The 18,047-nt window shown below is 42.8% G+C and overlaps 1 protein-coding gene across 3 annotated transcripts in view; it reads left to right on the plus strand.

Moving 5' to 3' along the window:
- LOC100195551 (actin-histidine N-methyltransferase) overlaps positions 1 to 17,042 on the plus strand; it is a 43,885-nt gene extending 26,843 nt beyond the window's left edge. For all 3 annotated transcript variants that reach the window (XM_014211267.3, XM_014211268.3, XM_082955749.1), the window contains 6 exons: positions 1,058 to 1,172; positions 2,132 to 2,206; positions 4,001 to 4,167; positions 8,255 to 8,340; positions 13,059 to 13,219; positions 13,515 to 17,042. In XM_014211267.3, the coding sequence (XP_014066742.3) occupies positions 1,058 to 1,172; positions 2,132 to 2,206; positions 4,001 to 4,167; positions 8,255 to 8,340; positions 13,059 to 13,219; positions 13,515 to 14,192 (1,282 nt within the window). In that variant the 3' untranslated portion in view covers positions 14,193 to 17,042. The remainder of the gene's footprint in view (positions 1 to 1,057; positions 1,173 to 2,131; positions 2,207 to 4,000; positions 4,168 to 8,254; positions 8,341 to 13,058; positions 13,220 to 13,514) is intronic.
- Positions 17,043 to 18,047: the final 1,005 nt, after the last annotated feature.

Below are 18,047 nucleotides of genomic sequence, written 5' to 3' on the forward strand. Positions count from 1 at the left end.
TGCAAGCCTCCTCTTCCACCAGGCAATGTGTTGTAGGAATGAAGGGTCCAGGACAGCGTGCGTTGTCTTGTCCCTGCGGTACCGAGGCCTTCTCGAGGAACCTCCGTTAGCAGTTAGCCCAGTTTTAAAATGTTTACAATTCTCAGAACACGCCTCCACATCATTATAGCAAGATCACAGATTGATATTTATTTGATGCCCTTGTCTTGAATTAGTTAATAAAGATTATTAATATCCTCTATTGTTAAATTCTAAAACAATCACTTGCCTGTAACTAAAGGCTAGATTTCATTCACAACAGTGTTCTCTAGAACAGGCTGGTTGTCATCTATAACCTCTAGTTTTCCATACTTCAACTATTACTAAAGCCAAGGTTATGACTGGGACTGATAGTCTTCTGATAGTTTCAGAACAGGCGACTACACATTTCCTCAAGTTAGCTAGGTTTCCATCCAATTTGCAACAGATTCTCATGCAAATATGCTCAAATCTGCATAAAACAATATGCACATTTCCCACCAGAGATGTTTCCATCAAACTGATAAATGGCTGTGCGTGATGAAATGGTGCACTTAAAAATGACTTTTGCCGTTAAATCCCTATGTACCGAATGAAAAATACAAGTTAAAAGGTTTTCTGTCGATATGATGGTTAATATATCAAAATGTGCATTTCCACCTCCATTTCTCGCATAATTTATTTTACCAACACAAAAACATCCCACCGTGTCGAACGAACACATTTTCTGTCTGCATTTATCAAATTGTGACCAGCATTTCATGTTTTCATCAGCCCGGTCATGACTTTTTTCATACGTCAGGTGAATGTTTGGATGGAAACATGATTAGTAGCAAGGTTTGCTATCTGATGTGGTTGAAGCCACTTGTCTTGGGGACTAGTAGAATTTCCCAAAACATGAGGCTATAACTGGGGTCCTCAGTTTTTCCTGCTCAGGTCACGTGGTCTGGAAAAACACAGGGCCCTTGTTTTGATTGGCTAGTCCATGAAAAGTGAATCTTGTTGCTGATTGGTTTACAGTGACCTTTAATCCCTATAGATGGGCGGTTTCCTCAGTGATGACCCGTCAGAACCAGATCCCTACGGAAGACGGTAGCCGTGTCACCCTTGCCCTCATCCCTCTCTGGGACATGTGTAACCACACCAACGGCCTGGTGAGTACTACAAACACGCTACTACATACTTATTAGATCACTATTGCATGCCTATTGCATGGCTGAAGCATGCCTATTGCCACTACTGCACACTACCACCCTCATCCCAGTATTTGAGAGGTTTTAAATTATTCAGAAAAAATTCTAGATTTGAGAGAAACTACACAGACTGTGTTTTCCTCAGTTGATTACGCTTATCTCATGGGCATCTGTTACTTATTTGAATCATTTGGCTTTGTTTGTGTTTAGTGACTGATTTGTAACAGAGCAATAATATCCCCTCCTTTAGTATGCATGTTAACTGCATTTACGCCCCTCAAATTAGATATTTTTTTGTGAAGACCCGATACATAGCTGAAACAAGTCATTTAAAGACTAAAATGTCTTTCTGTGTATTCCCTTGGTGTTTGTTTAATAAAAATGGGTTACAACTTCCTCCAACACATTTCCACATTTTATTGCTGTTCTTTAGCTCCAGTTCCTTGAGTATGCTGTCATTCTCACTGGTGATAATTGTATGGGTTCATTCAATGTCCTTCATTTCTGCCCATTTGTGTAAAGCTCTCACTAACTCAGAATCTGGGGAAGTATCTGTATTGATACAGACCTTGATTATATATGCTAAACTAATACATTCATGTTTTGAAATAAATGAGCTTTCTGATTTCGTTCGTTAGTCTCTTGAGCTTGTTATTAAAGGAATGGATGGCGGATATACAGCTCTTTTAATACTAGGAGAGAAGCTGGTCATGTATTATAAAATAAATGTGCTGCAAGAAGCTCCCAGAATTCACTGGAGCTCTGAAGTATAACTACTCTATTTATTTTTGACTGTAAAGTGTGTTGCGATTTTTCAATATGTTTGATTAGTGACTGTTGGAAAAACCTAATTGAAGCGAATCAGGGACTGGTTTAAATCAATCAGTGAATGGATGAATTACAGTTTGTGTGTTGTTCAGATCACCACTGGTTACAACCTGGAGGATGACAGGTGTGAGTGTGTGGCTCTGCAGGACTACAAAGAGAATGAACAGGTGAGTCGGGTCAGGGTAGCATGGACCTACGGCACATTGTACTCTTTAGCTACTATGCAAATTGTCCGGGGGTGTACATGTACACCAAGCTGCCTCATGCTACAGAAACAACAGGACCCTGCCCTATGGGCCATGACTTATTTGAACTATACATGTTGAGTTGCTATGGGTTGTGTAGGATCTGATTGCATCATGTATATGTATGTCAATCAAACGGCAGCTGGTTCTAAATCAACTGTCAACTTCCTCCATCTGGGTTACTTTTAACAACAGCCACAACAGTTCCCTAAATGAACGTTGCATATATCTTCTTTTGTTTGTTTCCTATGTATTATTTGTTGTTCATCACACAGTTCAGAGTTCAATGGTATTCTGCCATTTGAATGAAGTCGAGCTTGATAATGCTGCTGAACAAGTCCAAACACACTTCTGAAAGCTCAAGCTGTTTGTAAAGCCGTACTCTGTCACTGATTCAGTCTCTGGCCTGAGTATCACTAGTTGTGTTGTAGGGGTGACGTTATGTTAACCTCGAACTGAGAGGCCTTGACAGACTGGTTGACTGTTGTTGATGTTATGTCAGGGAGAGGGCCATGCCAGAGCTGTGTGTGAGTCAGCTGGACCTAGCCAGGCTGAACGGTCCAACCCTCTGCTCCAAAGCAGCGTGTTATTGTTTCACTCCCTCCCTCCGTCACTTACTCACTGGCAGCATCACGATTCTCCACCTTTTACAGAAGTATGCACTTCCACACTCCCTGTCATGGATTTAAAAGTATAGGATTGGTGAAAGCATTGGCTGGAGGGAGTTTCAGAAGATTGGTGTAAACATTGCCTGGAGGGAGGTTTGAATAATTGGTGTAAGCATTGCCTGAAGGGAGTTTCCACAGTTGTTAAATCCATACTTTGGGAGAAGGCTGGAGAATCGCCACACAACCAACCTCTATTGCTCCCTCTCCTTCCTCCCACTCCTCTCTCTCACCCTCTGGTGCTCCCCCTCCCTACAGTATGGAAGTCCACCTCTTTCTCTTTGGAATGGGAATTATTTGATAAGATTCAGAGACAGCAGGGGGTTGGGTGATGGGGAATGGAGCGCTTGATCCCACGATTCCTCTGGCAGATATCACCATCCGGCCAAAGTGCCCTGAGCTCACAGAGGGTGTGTCCCAAATAGCACCCTATTCCATATATGGTGCACTACAGGCCTATGGGCCCTGGTCAAAAGTAGTGCACTACATAGGGAAAAGGCATTTGAGATGCAGACTCGGCCTGAGCTCACAGAGACACAAACCACTAAGCTACATTTACCTACTAAGCTTTATCACTCCTCGTCCTATCTGTCCCCTGCCCCTACCGCTTTCTCCAGCTTTCCCTCTCACCTGTTCCCTTCTGCTATCTGTAAATGTGGATGTAATATGTTGGAGCCATACACGAGTGGTGTGGTGTGGGGATTCTCTGTGCTCCTGTGAAGCTTCCGCTAGATCAGACATGATATCATGGTTATGAGGGAAAATGGTACAGAGGGAATAGGAGGTGGAATGTTCACCACATTGCTGAGCCAACCCATATCGATGTACAATAACCTTTTTAGCAGTTGAGTTGGAGTCAGATGATAAAGGGGAAGTTCAGCTATCTAGGGAAGTTTGTAGTGTCTGTTTAAAGAAAAACTACACCATGCATTACAGTTACTCCTGGCCCATATATGTTCTGCAGGGGGAGGAAGGAGCTAAGATTTAAGTTGTAAAATACTGAATTACCCCTTTCATGTTGAGTGGCTGTTCTCCTCTTCTCTGTCCTCAGATCTACATCTTCTACGGGACGCGATCCAACGCTGAGTTTGTGATCCACAACGGCTTCTTCTTCCAGGAGAACGCCCATGACAGAGTCAAGATCAAACTGGGGGTGTCCAAGAGTGAACGGCTGTATGCCATGAAGGCGGAGGTGCTGGCCCGCGCTGGCATCCCCTCGTAAGTAGAGAGACACGCATACACACAGGATTCCCCTCATAAGTAGGGAGGGAGAGACAGTGGTTGGGTGGGAAACTGGGAGAGAGAAGAGGGTTAGAGTGAGAGAGAGAAATAGATGGAATCTCTCAATTATGTCAGAGATGGAGGTAATTTCAGGAAGGCAATATTTTCCTGCATTTCAGTGAATTGATCAATGTGACAATTGGCAGGACATGGCCGATATTATTACACTGCAAACACATTACTGAGGCCCGCTCTAGTCTAGCAGCATTACTATTACATTACCCAGAGCTAGTGGATTCAGGAGAGGAGAGTTTACTATTAAAACAAAGGCTACACTGGGAGACTAAGGCTGTGTCTCAAACGTCAGCCTATTCCTTTATAGTGCACTACATTTGACCAGAGCCCGATGTGGCTCACAACTCCTTTCATCCGTCTTCTTCATAGATCTTATTTTTATTCAACCTTTATTGAAGCAGGGAGTCCTGGTGATACCACCTGCATGAAGACATCAATAAACATCAATTATACTATACATATCTACTGTATATAAACATCAATTATACTATACATATCTACTGTATATACACGTCAATTACACTATACATATCTACTGTATATACACGTCAATTACACTATACATATCTACTGTATATAAACATCAATTACACTATACATATCTACTGTATATACACGTCAATTACACTATACATATCTACTGTATATACACGTCAATTACACTATACATATCTACTGTATATACACGTCAATTACACTATACATATCTACTGTATATACACGTCAATTACACTATACATATCTACTGTATATACACGTCAATTACACTATACATATCTACTGTATATACACGTCAATTACACTATACATATCTACTGTATATACACGTCAATTACACTATACATATCTACTGTATATACACGTCAATTACACTATACATATCTACTGTATATAAACATCAATTATACTATACATATCTACTGTATATACACGTCAATTACACTATACATATCTACTGTATATACACGTCAATTACACTATACATATCTACTGTATATACACGTCAATTACACTATACATATCTACTGTATATAAACATCAATTACACTATACATATCTACTGTATATACACGTCAATTACACTATACATATCTACTGTATATACACGTCAATTACACTATACATATCTACTGTATATACACGTCAATTACACTATACATATCTACTGTATATACACGTCAATTACACTATACATATCTACTGTATATACACGTCAATTACACTATACATATCTACTGTATATACACGTCAATTACACTATACATATCTACTGTATATACACGTCAATTACACTATACATATCTACTGTATATACACGTCAATTACACTATACATATCTACTGTATATACACGTCAATTACACTATACATATCTACTGTATATACACGTCAATTACACTATACATATCTACTGTATATACACGTCAATTACACTATACATATCTACTGTATATACACGTCAATTACACTATACATATCTACTGTATATACACGTCAATTACACTATACATATCTACTGTATATACACGTCAATTATACTATACATATCTACTGTATATACACGTCAATTACACTATACATATCTACTGTATATACACGTCAATTACACTATACATATCTACTGTATATACACGTCAATTACACTATACATATCTACTGTATATACACGTCAATTACACTATACATATCTACTGTATATACACGTCAATTACACTATACATATCTACTGTATATACACGTCAATTACACCTTAGCCAAATAATCAGTTTTTCGCAATTCCTGACATTTAATCCTAGTAAAAATTCCCTGTCTTAGGTCAGTTAGGATCACCACTTTATTTTAAGAATGTGAAATGTCAGAATAATAGTAGAGTGATTTATTTCAGCTTTTATTTCTTTCATCACATTCCCAGTGGGTCAGAAGTTTACATACTCATTTAGTATTTAGTAGCATTGTCTTTAAATTGTTTAACTTGGGTCAAACGTTTCGGGTAGCCTTCCACAAGTTTCCCACAATAAGTTGGGTGAATTTTGGCCCATTCCTCCTGACAGAGCTGGTGTAACTGAGTCAGGTTTGTAGGCCTTCTTGCTCGCACACGTTTTTTCAGTTCTGCCCACAAGTTTTCTTTAGGAATGAGGTCAGGGCTTTGTGATGGCCACTCCAATATCTTGACTTTGTTGTCCTTAAGCCATTTTGCCACGACTTTGGAAGTATGCTTGGGGTCATTGTCCATTTGGAAGACCCATTTGCGACCAAGCTTTAACTTCCTGACTGATGTCTTGAGATGTTGCTTCAGTATATCCACATAATTTTCCTGCCTCATGATGCCATCTATTTTGTGAAGTGCACCAGTCCCTCCAGCAGCAAAGCACCCCCACAACATGATGCTGCCACCCCCGTGCTTCATGGTTGGGATGGTGTTCTTCAGCTTGCTAGCATCAATTACACTATACATATCTACGGTCTATATACACATCTGTTACACTACATATCTACGGTATATACACATCAATTACACTATACATATCTACGGTCTATACACATCAATTATACTATACATATCTACGGTGTGTGTATATATACATCAATTACACTATACTTATCTACAGTATATACACAACAATTACACAATACATGAAAAGCAAAAAAAAAATCATATGAAACACACATTCTTCAGTTAAAAGGCCATCGGCCTAGAGGTACAAACTCCGGAGATCATTCCACCTGAGAGGTGCTAAGAAACTGAAAGCATATTTATCTAACTTGGTGGAGATTGATCTGCAGGGTTAGCCATCCCTGAGTCCGGGTCTGGTAACTCATATGTCTGAATGTTAGGTATAGCGGAAGTTTATGCAAGAAGGCTTTCTAGACAAAAAGAGCACATTGCATCGATCTATGAGACTTCAAAGAGGGCCAGCCTACTTTCTGATACAAAATGCAATGATGTCTACTGAAACATCGCCCGTAATAAAGCGCAATGCACTATGATACAGTTCGTCCAATGGCATCAATACAGTGGCAGCTGCATTCATATAGACGATATTGCCATAATCATTCAGCCAACGTTCATTCTGGTTATTGACTTAGTTTTCTGCTCTTTAATGAGACCGGACCAGTTCCTATAGAAGAAGCCTATTTTAATTCTTCATTTCTTAACTACTCAACATGCTTTTTAAAAGATAGCTTTTTATCCATTCAGATGCCCAGATATTTATAAGTGGGGACACAATCAATGAGGGCACCATCCAAAGTACATATGCCTAAATCATCAGACAAATTGTATGTGATTTGGAAAATAACACATCCTTTGTTATACCTGCATTAAGTACCAATTTCAGTTCAACAAAGGCTTTCTAATCTAATTTCCAGAATGCCCCATCAATAAGAGATTAAAAAGTGTTTAAAATGACAGAGGGGGAGGGCTGCATGATATTAATGTAATGATAAAATGATTAAGCTTCCTGTTGATGGAAATGTCAAGGGGGGGATAGAAAGGTTCTCTCATGGTATAGAGACCTATTCTGAGACAATGATGCAATGTTTATTCTGGATAGATTGCAAATGACTAAAGCCCCAAAAACGATTCTGCTTGGCTGGAACCGAAGTCAGCACCCGTGGTGTAGTTGTCTCTCGCTCATTCACTCTCTCTTGCTAGTAATTGATTGGGTGGATATTAAAATTGCATCAGGGGATCATGGTTTGGCCTCCATGCTAAACGTGAGTGGGCCTGGGTTAATTGTGGGCCACTGGCCACCATTAACATCTACTGTACCTACCAAGCCACTGATCAGGGTTTTAGATGGGATTCGTTGTGGAAGGTTTTTTTCCGTAAGGCGTACGGGGAGGGTTGGGGCTACAAGGTCTTGTGGGGTCTACTGGTCTAGCTTTATGAGGTCATATCTGTGTGTGCAAAGGGTAATGTGAATTGGAGAAGTTGTTGTCTGTACTATGATGTTTCTTTTTCACTCTTTCTCTTGCCCTCTCTGCCTCTCTCTCCCCCCCCTCATCAGGTCCAGTATCTTTGCCCTGCACTGCAGCGATCCTCCAATCTCTGCCCAGCTACTAGCCTTCCTCAGAGTCTTCTGTATGACTGAGGGTAAGACACACACACTCTCTCTATCCCCCTCTATCCCTCTCTCTGTGTCTGTCTCTTTCTCTCTCTGTGTGTCTCTCTTTCTCTCTCTGTGTGTCTCTCTTTCTCTCTCTCTGTGTGTCTGTCTCTTTCTCTCTCTCTCTGTGTCTGTCTCTTTCTCTCTCTCTCTCTGTGTGTCTGTCTCTTTCTCTCTCTCTCTGTGTGTCTCTCTTTCTCTCTCTCTGTGTGTCTGTCTCTTTCTCTCTCTCTGTGTCTGTCTCTTTCTCTCTCTCTCTGTGTTTATTTCTCTCTCTGTGTGTCTGTCTCTTTCTCTCTCTGTGTCTGTTTATTTCTCTCTCTGTGTGTCTGTCTCTTTCTCTCTCTGTGTCTGTTTATTTCTCTCTCTGTGTGTCTGTCTCTTTCTCTCTCTGTGTGTCTGTTTATTTCTCTCTCTCTGTGTCTGTCTCTTTCTCTCTCTGTGTGTCTCTCTTTCTCTCTCTCTCTGTGTCTCTCTTTCTCTCTCTCTCTCTGTGTTTATTTCTCTCTCTGTGTGTCTGTCTCTTTCTCTCTCTGTGTGTCTGTCTCTTTCTCTCTCTCTGTGTCTGTCTCTTTCTCTCTCTCTGTGTCTCTTTCTCTCTCTCTCTCTGTGTGTCTGTCTCTTTCTCTCTCTCTCTCTGTGTGTCTGTCTCTTTCTCTCTCTCTCTCTGTGTGTCTGTCTCTTTCTCTCTCTCTCTCTGTGTGTCTGTCTCTTTCTCTCTCTCTCTCTGTGTGTCTGTCTCTCTCTCTCTGTGTGTCTGTCTCTCTCACTCTCTCTCTCACACACACACACACACACACACACACACACACACACACACACACACACACACACACGGCAGGACACCAGATGTGAATTGGGAGTTATCCACATTCAGAGGGTCTGAAAAATATGAATTCACATGTTGAAACACGCCAGTGACTGGTGACATAAATCCCACTGTGCCAGGCTAGCATCCTCCGGCTAGAAGCTAGGCAGACCAGGATTCAAATACAAATCATTTCAAATACTTTACTTGATCGGCTAACTTGTTTAATGGGAAAAGTCCTGGCACTCCAGGCAGGCTAAAGCAAACTCAGTCTATTTAATGCAACCCTTGCTGTTAATAGATCGCAGAGCAGCATACAACTGACCTGAACGTTTTGGAAATGATGAGTTCACTTTCTCATCCATAGCCTTAAAAGGTGTCTCAAGTGCAATTGCACTGTTTAGCTCACATCTGAAGGCTGGGGGGCATTTAGGACGTACTGCAGATTGATCATAATCATTAGGATATTATACCACACTTCCTCAATTCCAATAATATGGTGACACTATAGGAAAGCTGGTTTGGTATGGTTTAGAAACTTGGGAACCAAGCTGGAGTTATCAGTGTGACCCTGTCACCTGGACATGTTGAAATACAGTATCTTGACACCTAGAACAAAAACCTCCAAGCTTCCATCATAACTGTCAATTTATTGAAAAAAAAAAAAACAATTACAGTTAGAAGAAAAAAAAAATATCCCGCCCGAATCGTCATCTGAAATAATGGACATTCTGGAGTAATAATGACATAACCAACGTTCTCTAGTAATACTAGTCCCATGCGATTAGGTCTTTGGTCACGTGCATGCGATGCATACATGTGTCACGTAAAGAGAGCAAGGATTGAGGGAATAGGGAAAGTTTTTCCTAAACAAATTGGTGATTTCGGTAACAGAACTTTTCAGTCAGAAATAGCTGTAATTATCTTGCAGTTTCAGCAACACGGACAGCTCGATAAACACTTTGATGTTCTGTGGTGGTCGCTACAGCAGGGGGGAGAGAGAGACAACGGCTTCTAGTCACAGTCACTCGCTGTCTTTTCTAACACAGCGCAGCACGTCTGAGCCCAGCACAATCAAATCAATTGCTGGTCGGACTCCCTCTAGTTATTTGTGTCTTAATTATTTAATCAAACAGTGTGCTTAATAAAGCATCAGACAAGCTCAGTGAATATAGTTCATTTGATTAAAACACATAGGACGTGTCAACATATTGAATAATACATGTTAAAAAAATTGACCAATCGATGGACGAAAGAACAGACGACGACTTGGTCGATTTAAATTATTTTATTTTTTTTACATTTATTTATTTATTTTTGTGGCAACGATCTACACAAAATACTCTGTAAAAGTGGATGAAAAATTCGAACATTTGTAAATCATTTATGAAAAATACAACACGGTCTTGATTAAATAAGTATTCAACCCCGTGTTAAAATCACCTTTTGGCACCGATTACAGTCTCAAAGAGCTTTTGCACACCTGGATTGTACAATATTTGCACATTTATTTTTTTATTCTTCAAGCTCTGTCAAGTTGGTTGTTAATCATTGTGAGGCAGACATTTTCAAGTCTTGCCATAGAATTTTCAAGACGATTTTAAGTCAAAACTATAACTAAGCCACTCGAACATTCAATGTCATCTTGGTAAGCAACTACGTTGTATATTTGGCCATGTTTTATTTCTACCCATCTACCAATAGGTGCCCTTCTTTGCGAGGCATTAGAAAACCTTTGTGGTTGAATCTTTTTTTGAAATTCACTGCTTGACTGAGGGACCTTACAGATAATTGTATGTGTGGTGTACAGAGATGGTGAAGGTTCCCCCCTATCATACTTGAGTAAAAATACCTTAATAGAAAATGACTCGAGTGAAAGTCGCTAGTTGCTATGTTTTTAGCCAGGCTGCTAGCTGCTAGCCAGGCTGCCAGCTAGGTACTACTAGTAAGGGAAGGCAACTTATCCTTGCTTTTACAAAATGAAAAGACAAAAATAACAGACTTTGCTATCGCCCCCTTTATGAATAGGAGTGGGATCGTCACAGTATAGCTTTTTTACAGAGTGTGTGTGTGTGTGTGTGCGCATGTTGTGCCTTTGTGTAGCGTTTGAACATATTAGGCAGTCATCCTCCCCTCCTTTCACACTCCCCTCCTTTCACCCTCCCCTCCTTTTACCCTCCCCTCCTTTCACACTCCCCTCCTTTCACACTCCCCTCCTTTCACACTCCCCTCCTTTCACACTCCCCTCCTTTCACCCTCCCCTCCTTTCACCCTCCCCTCCCTTTCACCCTCCCCTCCCTTTCACCCTCCCCTCCCTTTCAACCTCCCCTCCCTTTCAACCTCCCCCCCTTTCACCCTCCCCTCCCTTTCACCCTCCCCTCCCTTTCACCCTCCCCTCCTTTCACCCTCCCCTCCTTTCATCCTCCCCTCCTTTCATCCTCCCCTCCCTTTCAACCTCCCCTCCTTTCAACCTCCCCTCCTTTCAACCTCCCCTCCTTTCAACGTCCCCTCCCTTTCAACGCCCCCCCCCTTTTACCCTCCCCTCCTTTCACCCTCCCCTCCTTTCACCCTCCCCTCCCTTTCATCCTCCCCTCCCTTTCACCCCCCTCCTCCCTTTCATCCTCCCCTCCCTTTCACCCGCCCCTCCCTTTCATCCTCCCTTTCACCCTCCCCTCCCTTTCACCCTCCCCTCCCTTCATCCTCCCCTCCTTTCATCCTCCCCTCCTTTCATCCTCCCCTCCCTTTCACCCTCCCCTCCCTTCATCCTCCCTTTCACCCTCCCCTCCCTTTCATCCTCCCCTCCTTTCACCCTCCCCTCCCTTTCACCCTCCCCTCCTTTCACACTCCCCTCCTTTCACCCTCCCCTCCTTTCACCCTCCCCTCCTTTCACCCTCCCCTCCTTTCACCCTCCCCTCCTTTCACCCTCCCCTCCCTTTCACCCTCCCCTCCTTTCACCCCCTCTCCCTTTCACCCCCCCTCCCTTTCACCCTCCCTTTCACCCTCCCTTCATCCTCCCCTCCTTTCATCCCTCCCCTCCTTTCATCCCTCCTCCCTTTCATCCTCCCCTCCCTTTCATCCTCCCCTCCCTTTCACCCTCCCCTCCCTTCATCCTCCCTTTCACCCTCCCCTCCCTTTCATCCTCCCCTCCTTTCACCCTCCCCTCCTTTCACCCTCCCCTCCTTTCACCCTCCCCTCCTTTCACCCTCCCCTCCTTTCACCCTCCCCTCCCTTTCACCCTCCCCTCCCTTTCACCCTCCCCTCCCTTTCACCCTCCCCTCCCTTTCACCCTCCCCTCCTTTCACCCCCCCCTCCCTTTCACCCTCCCTTCATCCTCCCCTCCTTTCAAAATCCCCTCCTTTCATCCTCCCCTCCTTTCATCCTCCCCTCCTTTCATCCCTCCCCTCCTTTCATCCCTCCTCCCTTTCACCCTCCCCTCCCTTTCATCCTCCCCTCCCTTTCACCCTCACCTCCCTTTCACCCTCACCTCCCTTTCACCCTCACCTCCCTTTCACCCTCCCCTCCCTTTCATCCTCCCTTTCCCCCCACCTCCCTTTCACCCTCCCCTCCCTTTCACCCTCACCTCCCTTTCACCCTCCCCTCCTCCAGCGTAATCGAGCCTTACATAATATCGCCGATCAAAAGAAAGATCTGGAAAACAGCAGTTAGCTACCAGTCAACCTGTAGAATAACAGTCCTTTATCTTAACCTCAGTCTGATATTCTTTTAAATTAATGTCACCAAACTAAATGGACATCTTTAAAAATATGTGTACCTGTTTAGCTATAAAGATCTGGCCCTCTGATGAATAGACCTGAATTGTGTACTTGTGTTTTCCCTCTGTAATCATATTGGTCCTGCCATTCTGGTTCACTGCCATTTAACCGTTTCTCTTCACAGAGGAGCTGAAGGACTACCTGGTAGGTGAACATGCCATCAATAAGATTTTCACACTAGGTAACACGGAGTTCCCAGTGAGCTGGGACAATGAGATCAAACTTTGGACATTCCTGGAGACCAGGGCTGCCCTGCTGCTCCAGACCTACAAGACCAGCTCCCAGGTCAGTGAAGATTTCACCCACCTCACTGTGTTGTTTTGGGTCAGCGTGTCTACTCTGTATCAGTGTTGTATAAATTCATGTTTAGTATATTTCAACAGGACCCATTCTCAACCCGATAACTTAACAAACTCTTCCTCTGCCTTCTGTATGTTATACCTTTCTCTCTCTGCTTTCCCCCTGCTGTCTCCCCCTTATGTCTCTGTCTGTCTATGTGTGTGTGTCTGCTCTTCCCTTCCCCTCTACCTCACTCCCTTCCTCTCTGCCCAATGTCTCCCCACCTCCCTCCGTCCTTCAGGATGACCAGTGTGCGTTGGAGAATCCCGACCTCTCCTTCCACTCCCGTGTGGCCATCCAGCTGCGCCTGGCCGAGAAGCAGATCCTGGAGAGGGTTGTGTCCAGCGGCAAGGCCAAGCGCCTGCACTTCCAGCAGCAGCAGGAGGAGGGCGCTCCGCTGCCCCGCTATGAGGAGAGCGACATCTCCCTTCTGGAGAACGCAGAGGCCGACACCAAGCTGCCCCTCATATTGAGGAAACTACAGGAGGAGGACGAGGAGGGAGACGACCAGGCAGCGGTGGAACGGGTGTTAGCCCAGGTACAGCAGCTGGGACAGGGAGATGCAGCCAGGGAACTAACCTCCCTCATAGTCAACGGGGATGGTGGGAAGGTGGTGGTCAACGGGAATGGTACGGACGCTAGCCCAGTCCTGGAGGTTGGTGTGGACGCTAGCCTGATTCAGGAGGCTAGCAAAAAAGTTAGCTTAGCCTCCTTGGACGCTGGCCAAAGTGCTAGCCCTGCCCAGGAGGAGGATGGTATGGATGCTAAGTTCACCACGCCAGACGCTGCTGACCCACCTACCAGCCAGGAACAAGAAGGCCAAACGGAGAACGGAGGAGACAAGGCTACTGCTTCTCTCTCACAGGAAGTGGACGTGGACCTGAGTGCAGAAGGAACTGGAGACGTAAACAGTGAATAGGTGTAATCATCATCTAGCTAGGCCTTATTGCAGAAGAAGAGCAGCAGCCAGTCAGTCAGCCAGCCAGTCAGTCAGTCAGTGTTGTCTCTCTTAAGTGACTCACAGAAATAAAGGAGCTAAGAATTAAGATTAAAAAAACTGAACATTGTTGGTTGGTTCATCCCTCCTTCCACTGCTTTGTTAGTTTTACCTCCCTACCGCAGCAGACTGTACACTGCCAGTCAATGTCACTCCCCTTTGCCTTCTATCTGAGCAGTAAATGTTTCTAATGTTTTATGAACAACTGGCTTTGTTTTTTTCTTTTACAGTGCTTCACTGGTTTACATTGAGGTTATTGACACACGAGCTGTGAGAGAATGGTAGTTAGTAACAATGGCAGCGCTGGTTTCAGTTCCACTACTGTAGGGTGAACAGAAAGAAAGAACAGATTGAATTTAGTTGAATGTTATCTCCAGCAAGCCAAAATCTTATCCTAACAGCTTTACCCCTCACTCCTCAGAGTCAGTTTATTACTGTAGTTTATCTCTATATACAGCTGCTATAATTTCACTTGACAATCTTTTTCAGTGGTGTATTCGGCTCATTGTTTGAGACCATCGCTGCCCCTCTTTCTCACGTTACACTTCCTGGTTTCACTCAATAGCATTTAAAATACAACTGAAGGAAACTTTTGACACAAAATCGCAGATATGTCCTGTGCTCTTGTTCTGGGAGCAATCAGCATTTTATTTCTCTACTCTGAGAATAATGTACCATTTTGAAATGTGATGGAAAATGTAAGGATAATAAGTGTGTTTATTGAGCGAAATGAGATGACTAAAAGCAGGTGTTTTGGGTCGTTTTTGAAAACGTTAAATAATTACAATGTTTAAAATGTTAAACTTTATTATGAATGTACCTCCGCTCTCCAAGTTGCAGTTTAATCACCCGAGGACGAGTTGCGGCTTTGATGAAGAATATGACTAATGCTATAGTCTATATTATGAAAAAGCCATAACAGTCAGAATGGAGACTAATTCAAACCTCTTCATCAGCAAGACATGGCAAGAGATGTCATATGATCTCACAGAAAGGACTTCAACTCATTTCTGTTAAATTATTGTTTTGTTGTTGGACATCCTTGGTGTTTTTTACTCCTCCTTTCTCCACTCCAGAAACAAAACAAACAGAACATGGATAATGCGGTCTCTCATCCAGTCGCTATTTCGCAACACGTTTTTATTTGTCTTTATGATGTCTGCTCTGTATTTCAAAGCCTAGGTTGGTTTTCTATTAACTTTGAATGGCAGTTAGACATGAGGATGTCTAGTTTGCTCTCTCTGTTAGATGTAAGCCCTTAAATAACCCTTAGCTTCAGTACAGCAGCTGTTGTTAATATTATCATCTGTTATCATGTCGGGACAGCCGAGGGAGGGAGCTAATTCAGAATATTGGTGTCTGCGTTCTCCCCCTGTGAATAAGTCATGTGATGGATGGTGGATATGAGGGACAATATGTACCACCTCACTAGTTAAAGTTAGCCTTACTCCAAAGTGTTAGCTAGCGCTGTTTATTATAACTTGTCTAGCTATCAGTTGATGCTGTTACCAACCTCAAAGTGAAAGAGATCTGAGTCTGTTCTACTGTATAGTTTAAAACTAAAAGGGGTTTGTTTTGTAACTTTTAATTGAAGCATCACCATGTTGCTTTCTGCTGCATTTCGCTTTGTTACTGCATCATGGACTGGTTTGTTTCTGTATTTTGACTCACTCATTATTTGTATCATTCTCTACCGGTCAAATCAACCTGCTGCTTTTCTAAAGACTTTGTTTTTTCTAGTTACTGTACAGTTACTGAGAATCTACCGACTGCTTTAACCATTGCACTCTCCAAGCAATTCACAGCACCTTGGTATATCCAGCGCTGTCCTTGTCCAACCAATGAGTGACAAGGAGTTGGCATGATGGCACAAACAGACTTAGCCTGGTCCCACGTCTGTACTATACGTGCATCCTCTGACATTGATAGTTGGTGGTAACATTGGACTATAGTGTCCTCATTACTGTTTGATTAATATTGTAAGTACAGTGTATGAACATTGTTAATATACGTACAGCTGTATCCCCTACCCTGCTACAGTATCTGTGCGTTAGAGATGTTGACGATGAGTATGGCGTGCCTGTTCTCTAACGCCCAGGAAGTTACAATTCAAACTCCCATTAGACATTTCTTCGTTTAGTCCCATTATGACCGGTATGTACTTCCAAAAAACGTTGAAATAAAAATTGACAAGCAACTGAAAACATGCCTCCACTATATTAAGCTGTTGTAGACTCCTGACCTGTGGGTGGCAGTAATGAGGCGCTGAATTTGTATTTTTTTCAGTTGCTTGTGCATTTTATGTAGATCTTTTTTGGAAGTTAAATGGTGGTGATGATTGCTTAGTGACACATATTTGGTGAGTAACAAAAGTATTTTGACATAACGCTAGCAGAGCTGTCTAATGGGAGTTTGAATCGGAGCTTCCTGGGCGTTAGAGAGGAGGAACGTCATACTCATCGTTGAAATCTCTAGCGCACCGATACTGTGGCACCCCAACCCTTGGAAGCCAAGGCTTCTCACATTCTGTCAACAACACGAGATTTGTGCGTGCCTACCCTTACCCTAAATACAGTCTAAGTACAGTGAACATTTTTGTAAGTACAATAGTTGTTACACTGTGCTACAGCACATCCAGATATGCAGCAGTTTTGGGCTTGTTTCTCTGACTGAATGAGAGATACTGAAGGTTGTGATGTACACTAACTATGGAGGACAGAATACAGTCATGAAACTGTCTACATGGAAACAGATTAAAGTTCTAATTTCTCACTCATTGTCTCCTGCCTTCTTCTTCTCTCTTTTGATAAGTCTTTCAGCCCATCCTCTCCTCCAGAGACACAAGGTCACCATCCCTTCTGCTGTCGCTTTCTCTTGATCTTTCTCTCTCACTTTCTCTCTCTTGCTTTCTCTTTCTCACTTTTTCTCTCTCCCTCTCTTCTCCTTTGTTGGGGGAAAAAGTTTTATTTAATGTATTTTCCTTTTCTCTGGCCCTATTACAAATTTATAAAAGAAACATTATCTTGAATCATTTAATTCGGGGCAATTAAATTTTGAAATTCCCCATTCATAATGCATTGGAGCTCCAAGATAAAACCCCTTTAATCCTTGAATATATTATTATAATGGCCGTGGGGGTGGGCAGTGGAGAGAGCGGCAGTCCTACACATGTCCGCTATTGTTAGTACTCTCTGTGTCAGCAGCCTACTGTAGTGGGAGAGCAGGGGGAAGGAGGGATGAGGAGGAGAGCGTGTGAGGGACAGGAGCAGGCCTGTGACCAGTGACTCCAAAGTAATACTGTGCCATAAATTATAAACTCACCTACAGTTGAAGTCGGAGGTTTACGTACACTCAGGTTGGAGTCACTAAAACTTGTTTTTCAACCACTCCACACATTTCTTGTTAACAAACTATAGTTTTGGCAAGTCGGTTAGGACATCTACTTTGTGCATGACACAAGTCATTTTTCCAACAATTGTTTACAGACAGATTATTTCACTTATAATTCACTGTATCACAATTCCGGTGGGTCAGAAGTTTACATACACTAAGTTGACTGTGTCTTTTAAACAGCTTGGAACATTCCAGAAAAGGATGTCATGGCTATAGAAGCTTCTTTATAGGTTAATTGACATCATTTCAGTCAATTGGAGGTGTACCTGTGGATGTATTTCAAGGCCTACCTTCAAACTCACTGCCTCTTTGATTGACATCATGGGAAAATCAAAAGAAATCCGCCAAGACCTCAGAAAAAAAATTGTAGACCTCCACAAGTCT

This window comes from Salmo salar, chromosome 09 (genome assembly GCF_965601325.2).
Source record: "Salmo salar chromosome 09, fSalSal1, whole genome shotgun sequence".
In the NCBI taxonomy this organism is placed as follows: domain Eukaryota; kingdom Metazoa; phylum Chordata; class Actinopteri; order Salmoniformes; family Salmonidae; genus Salmo; species Salmo salar.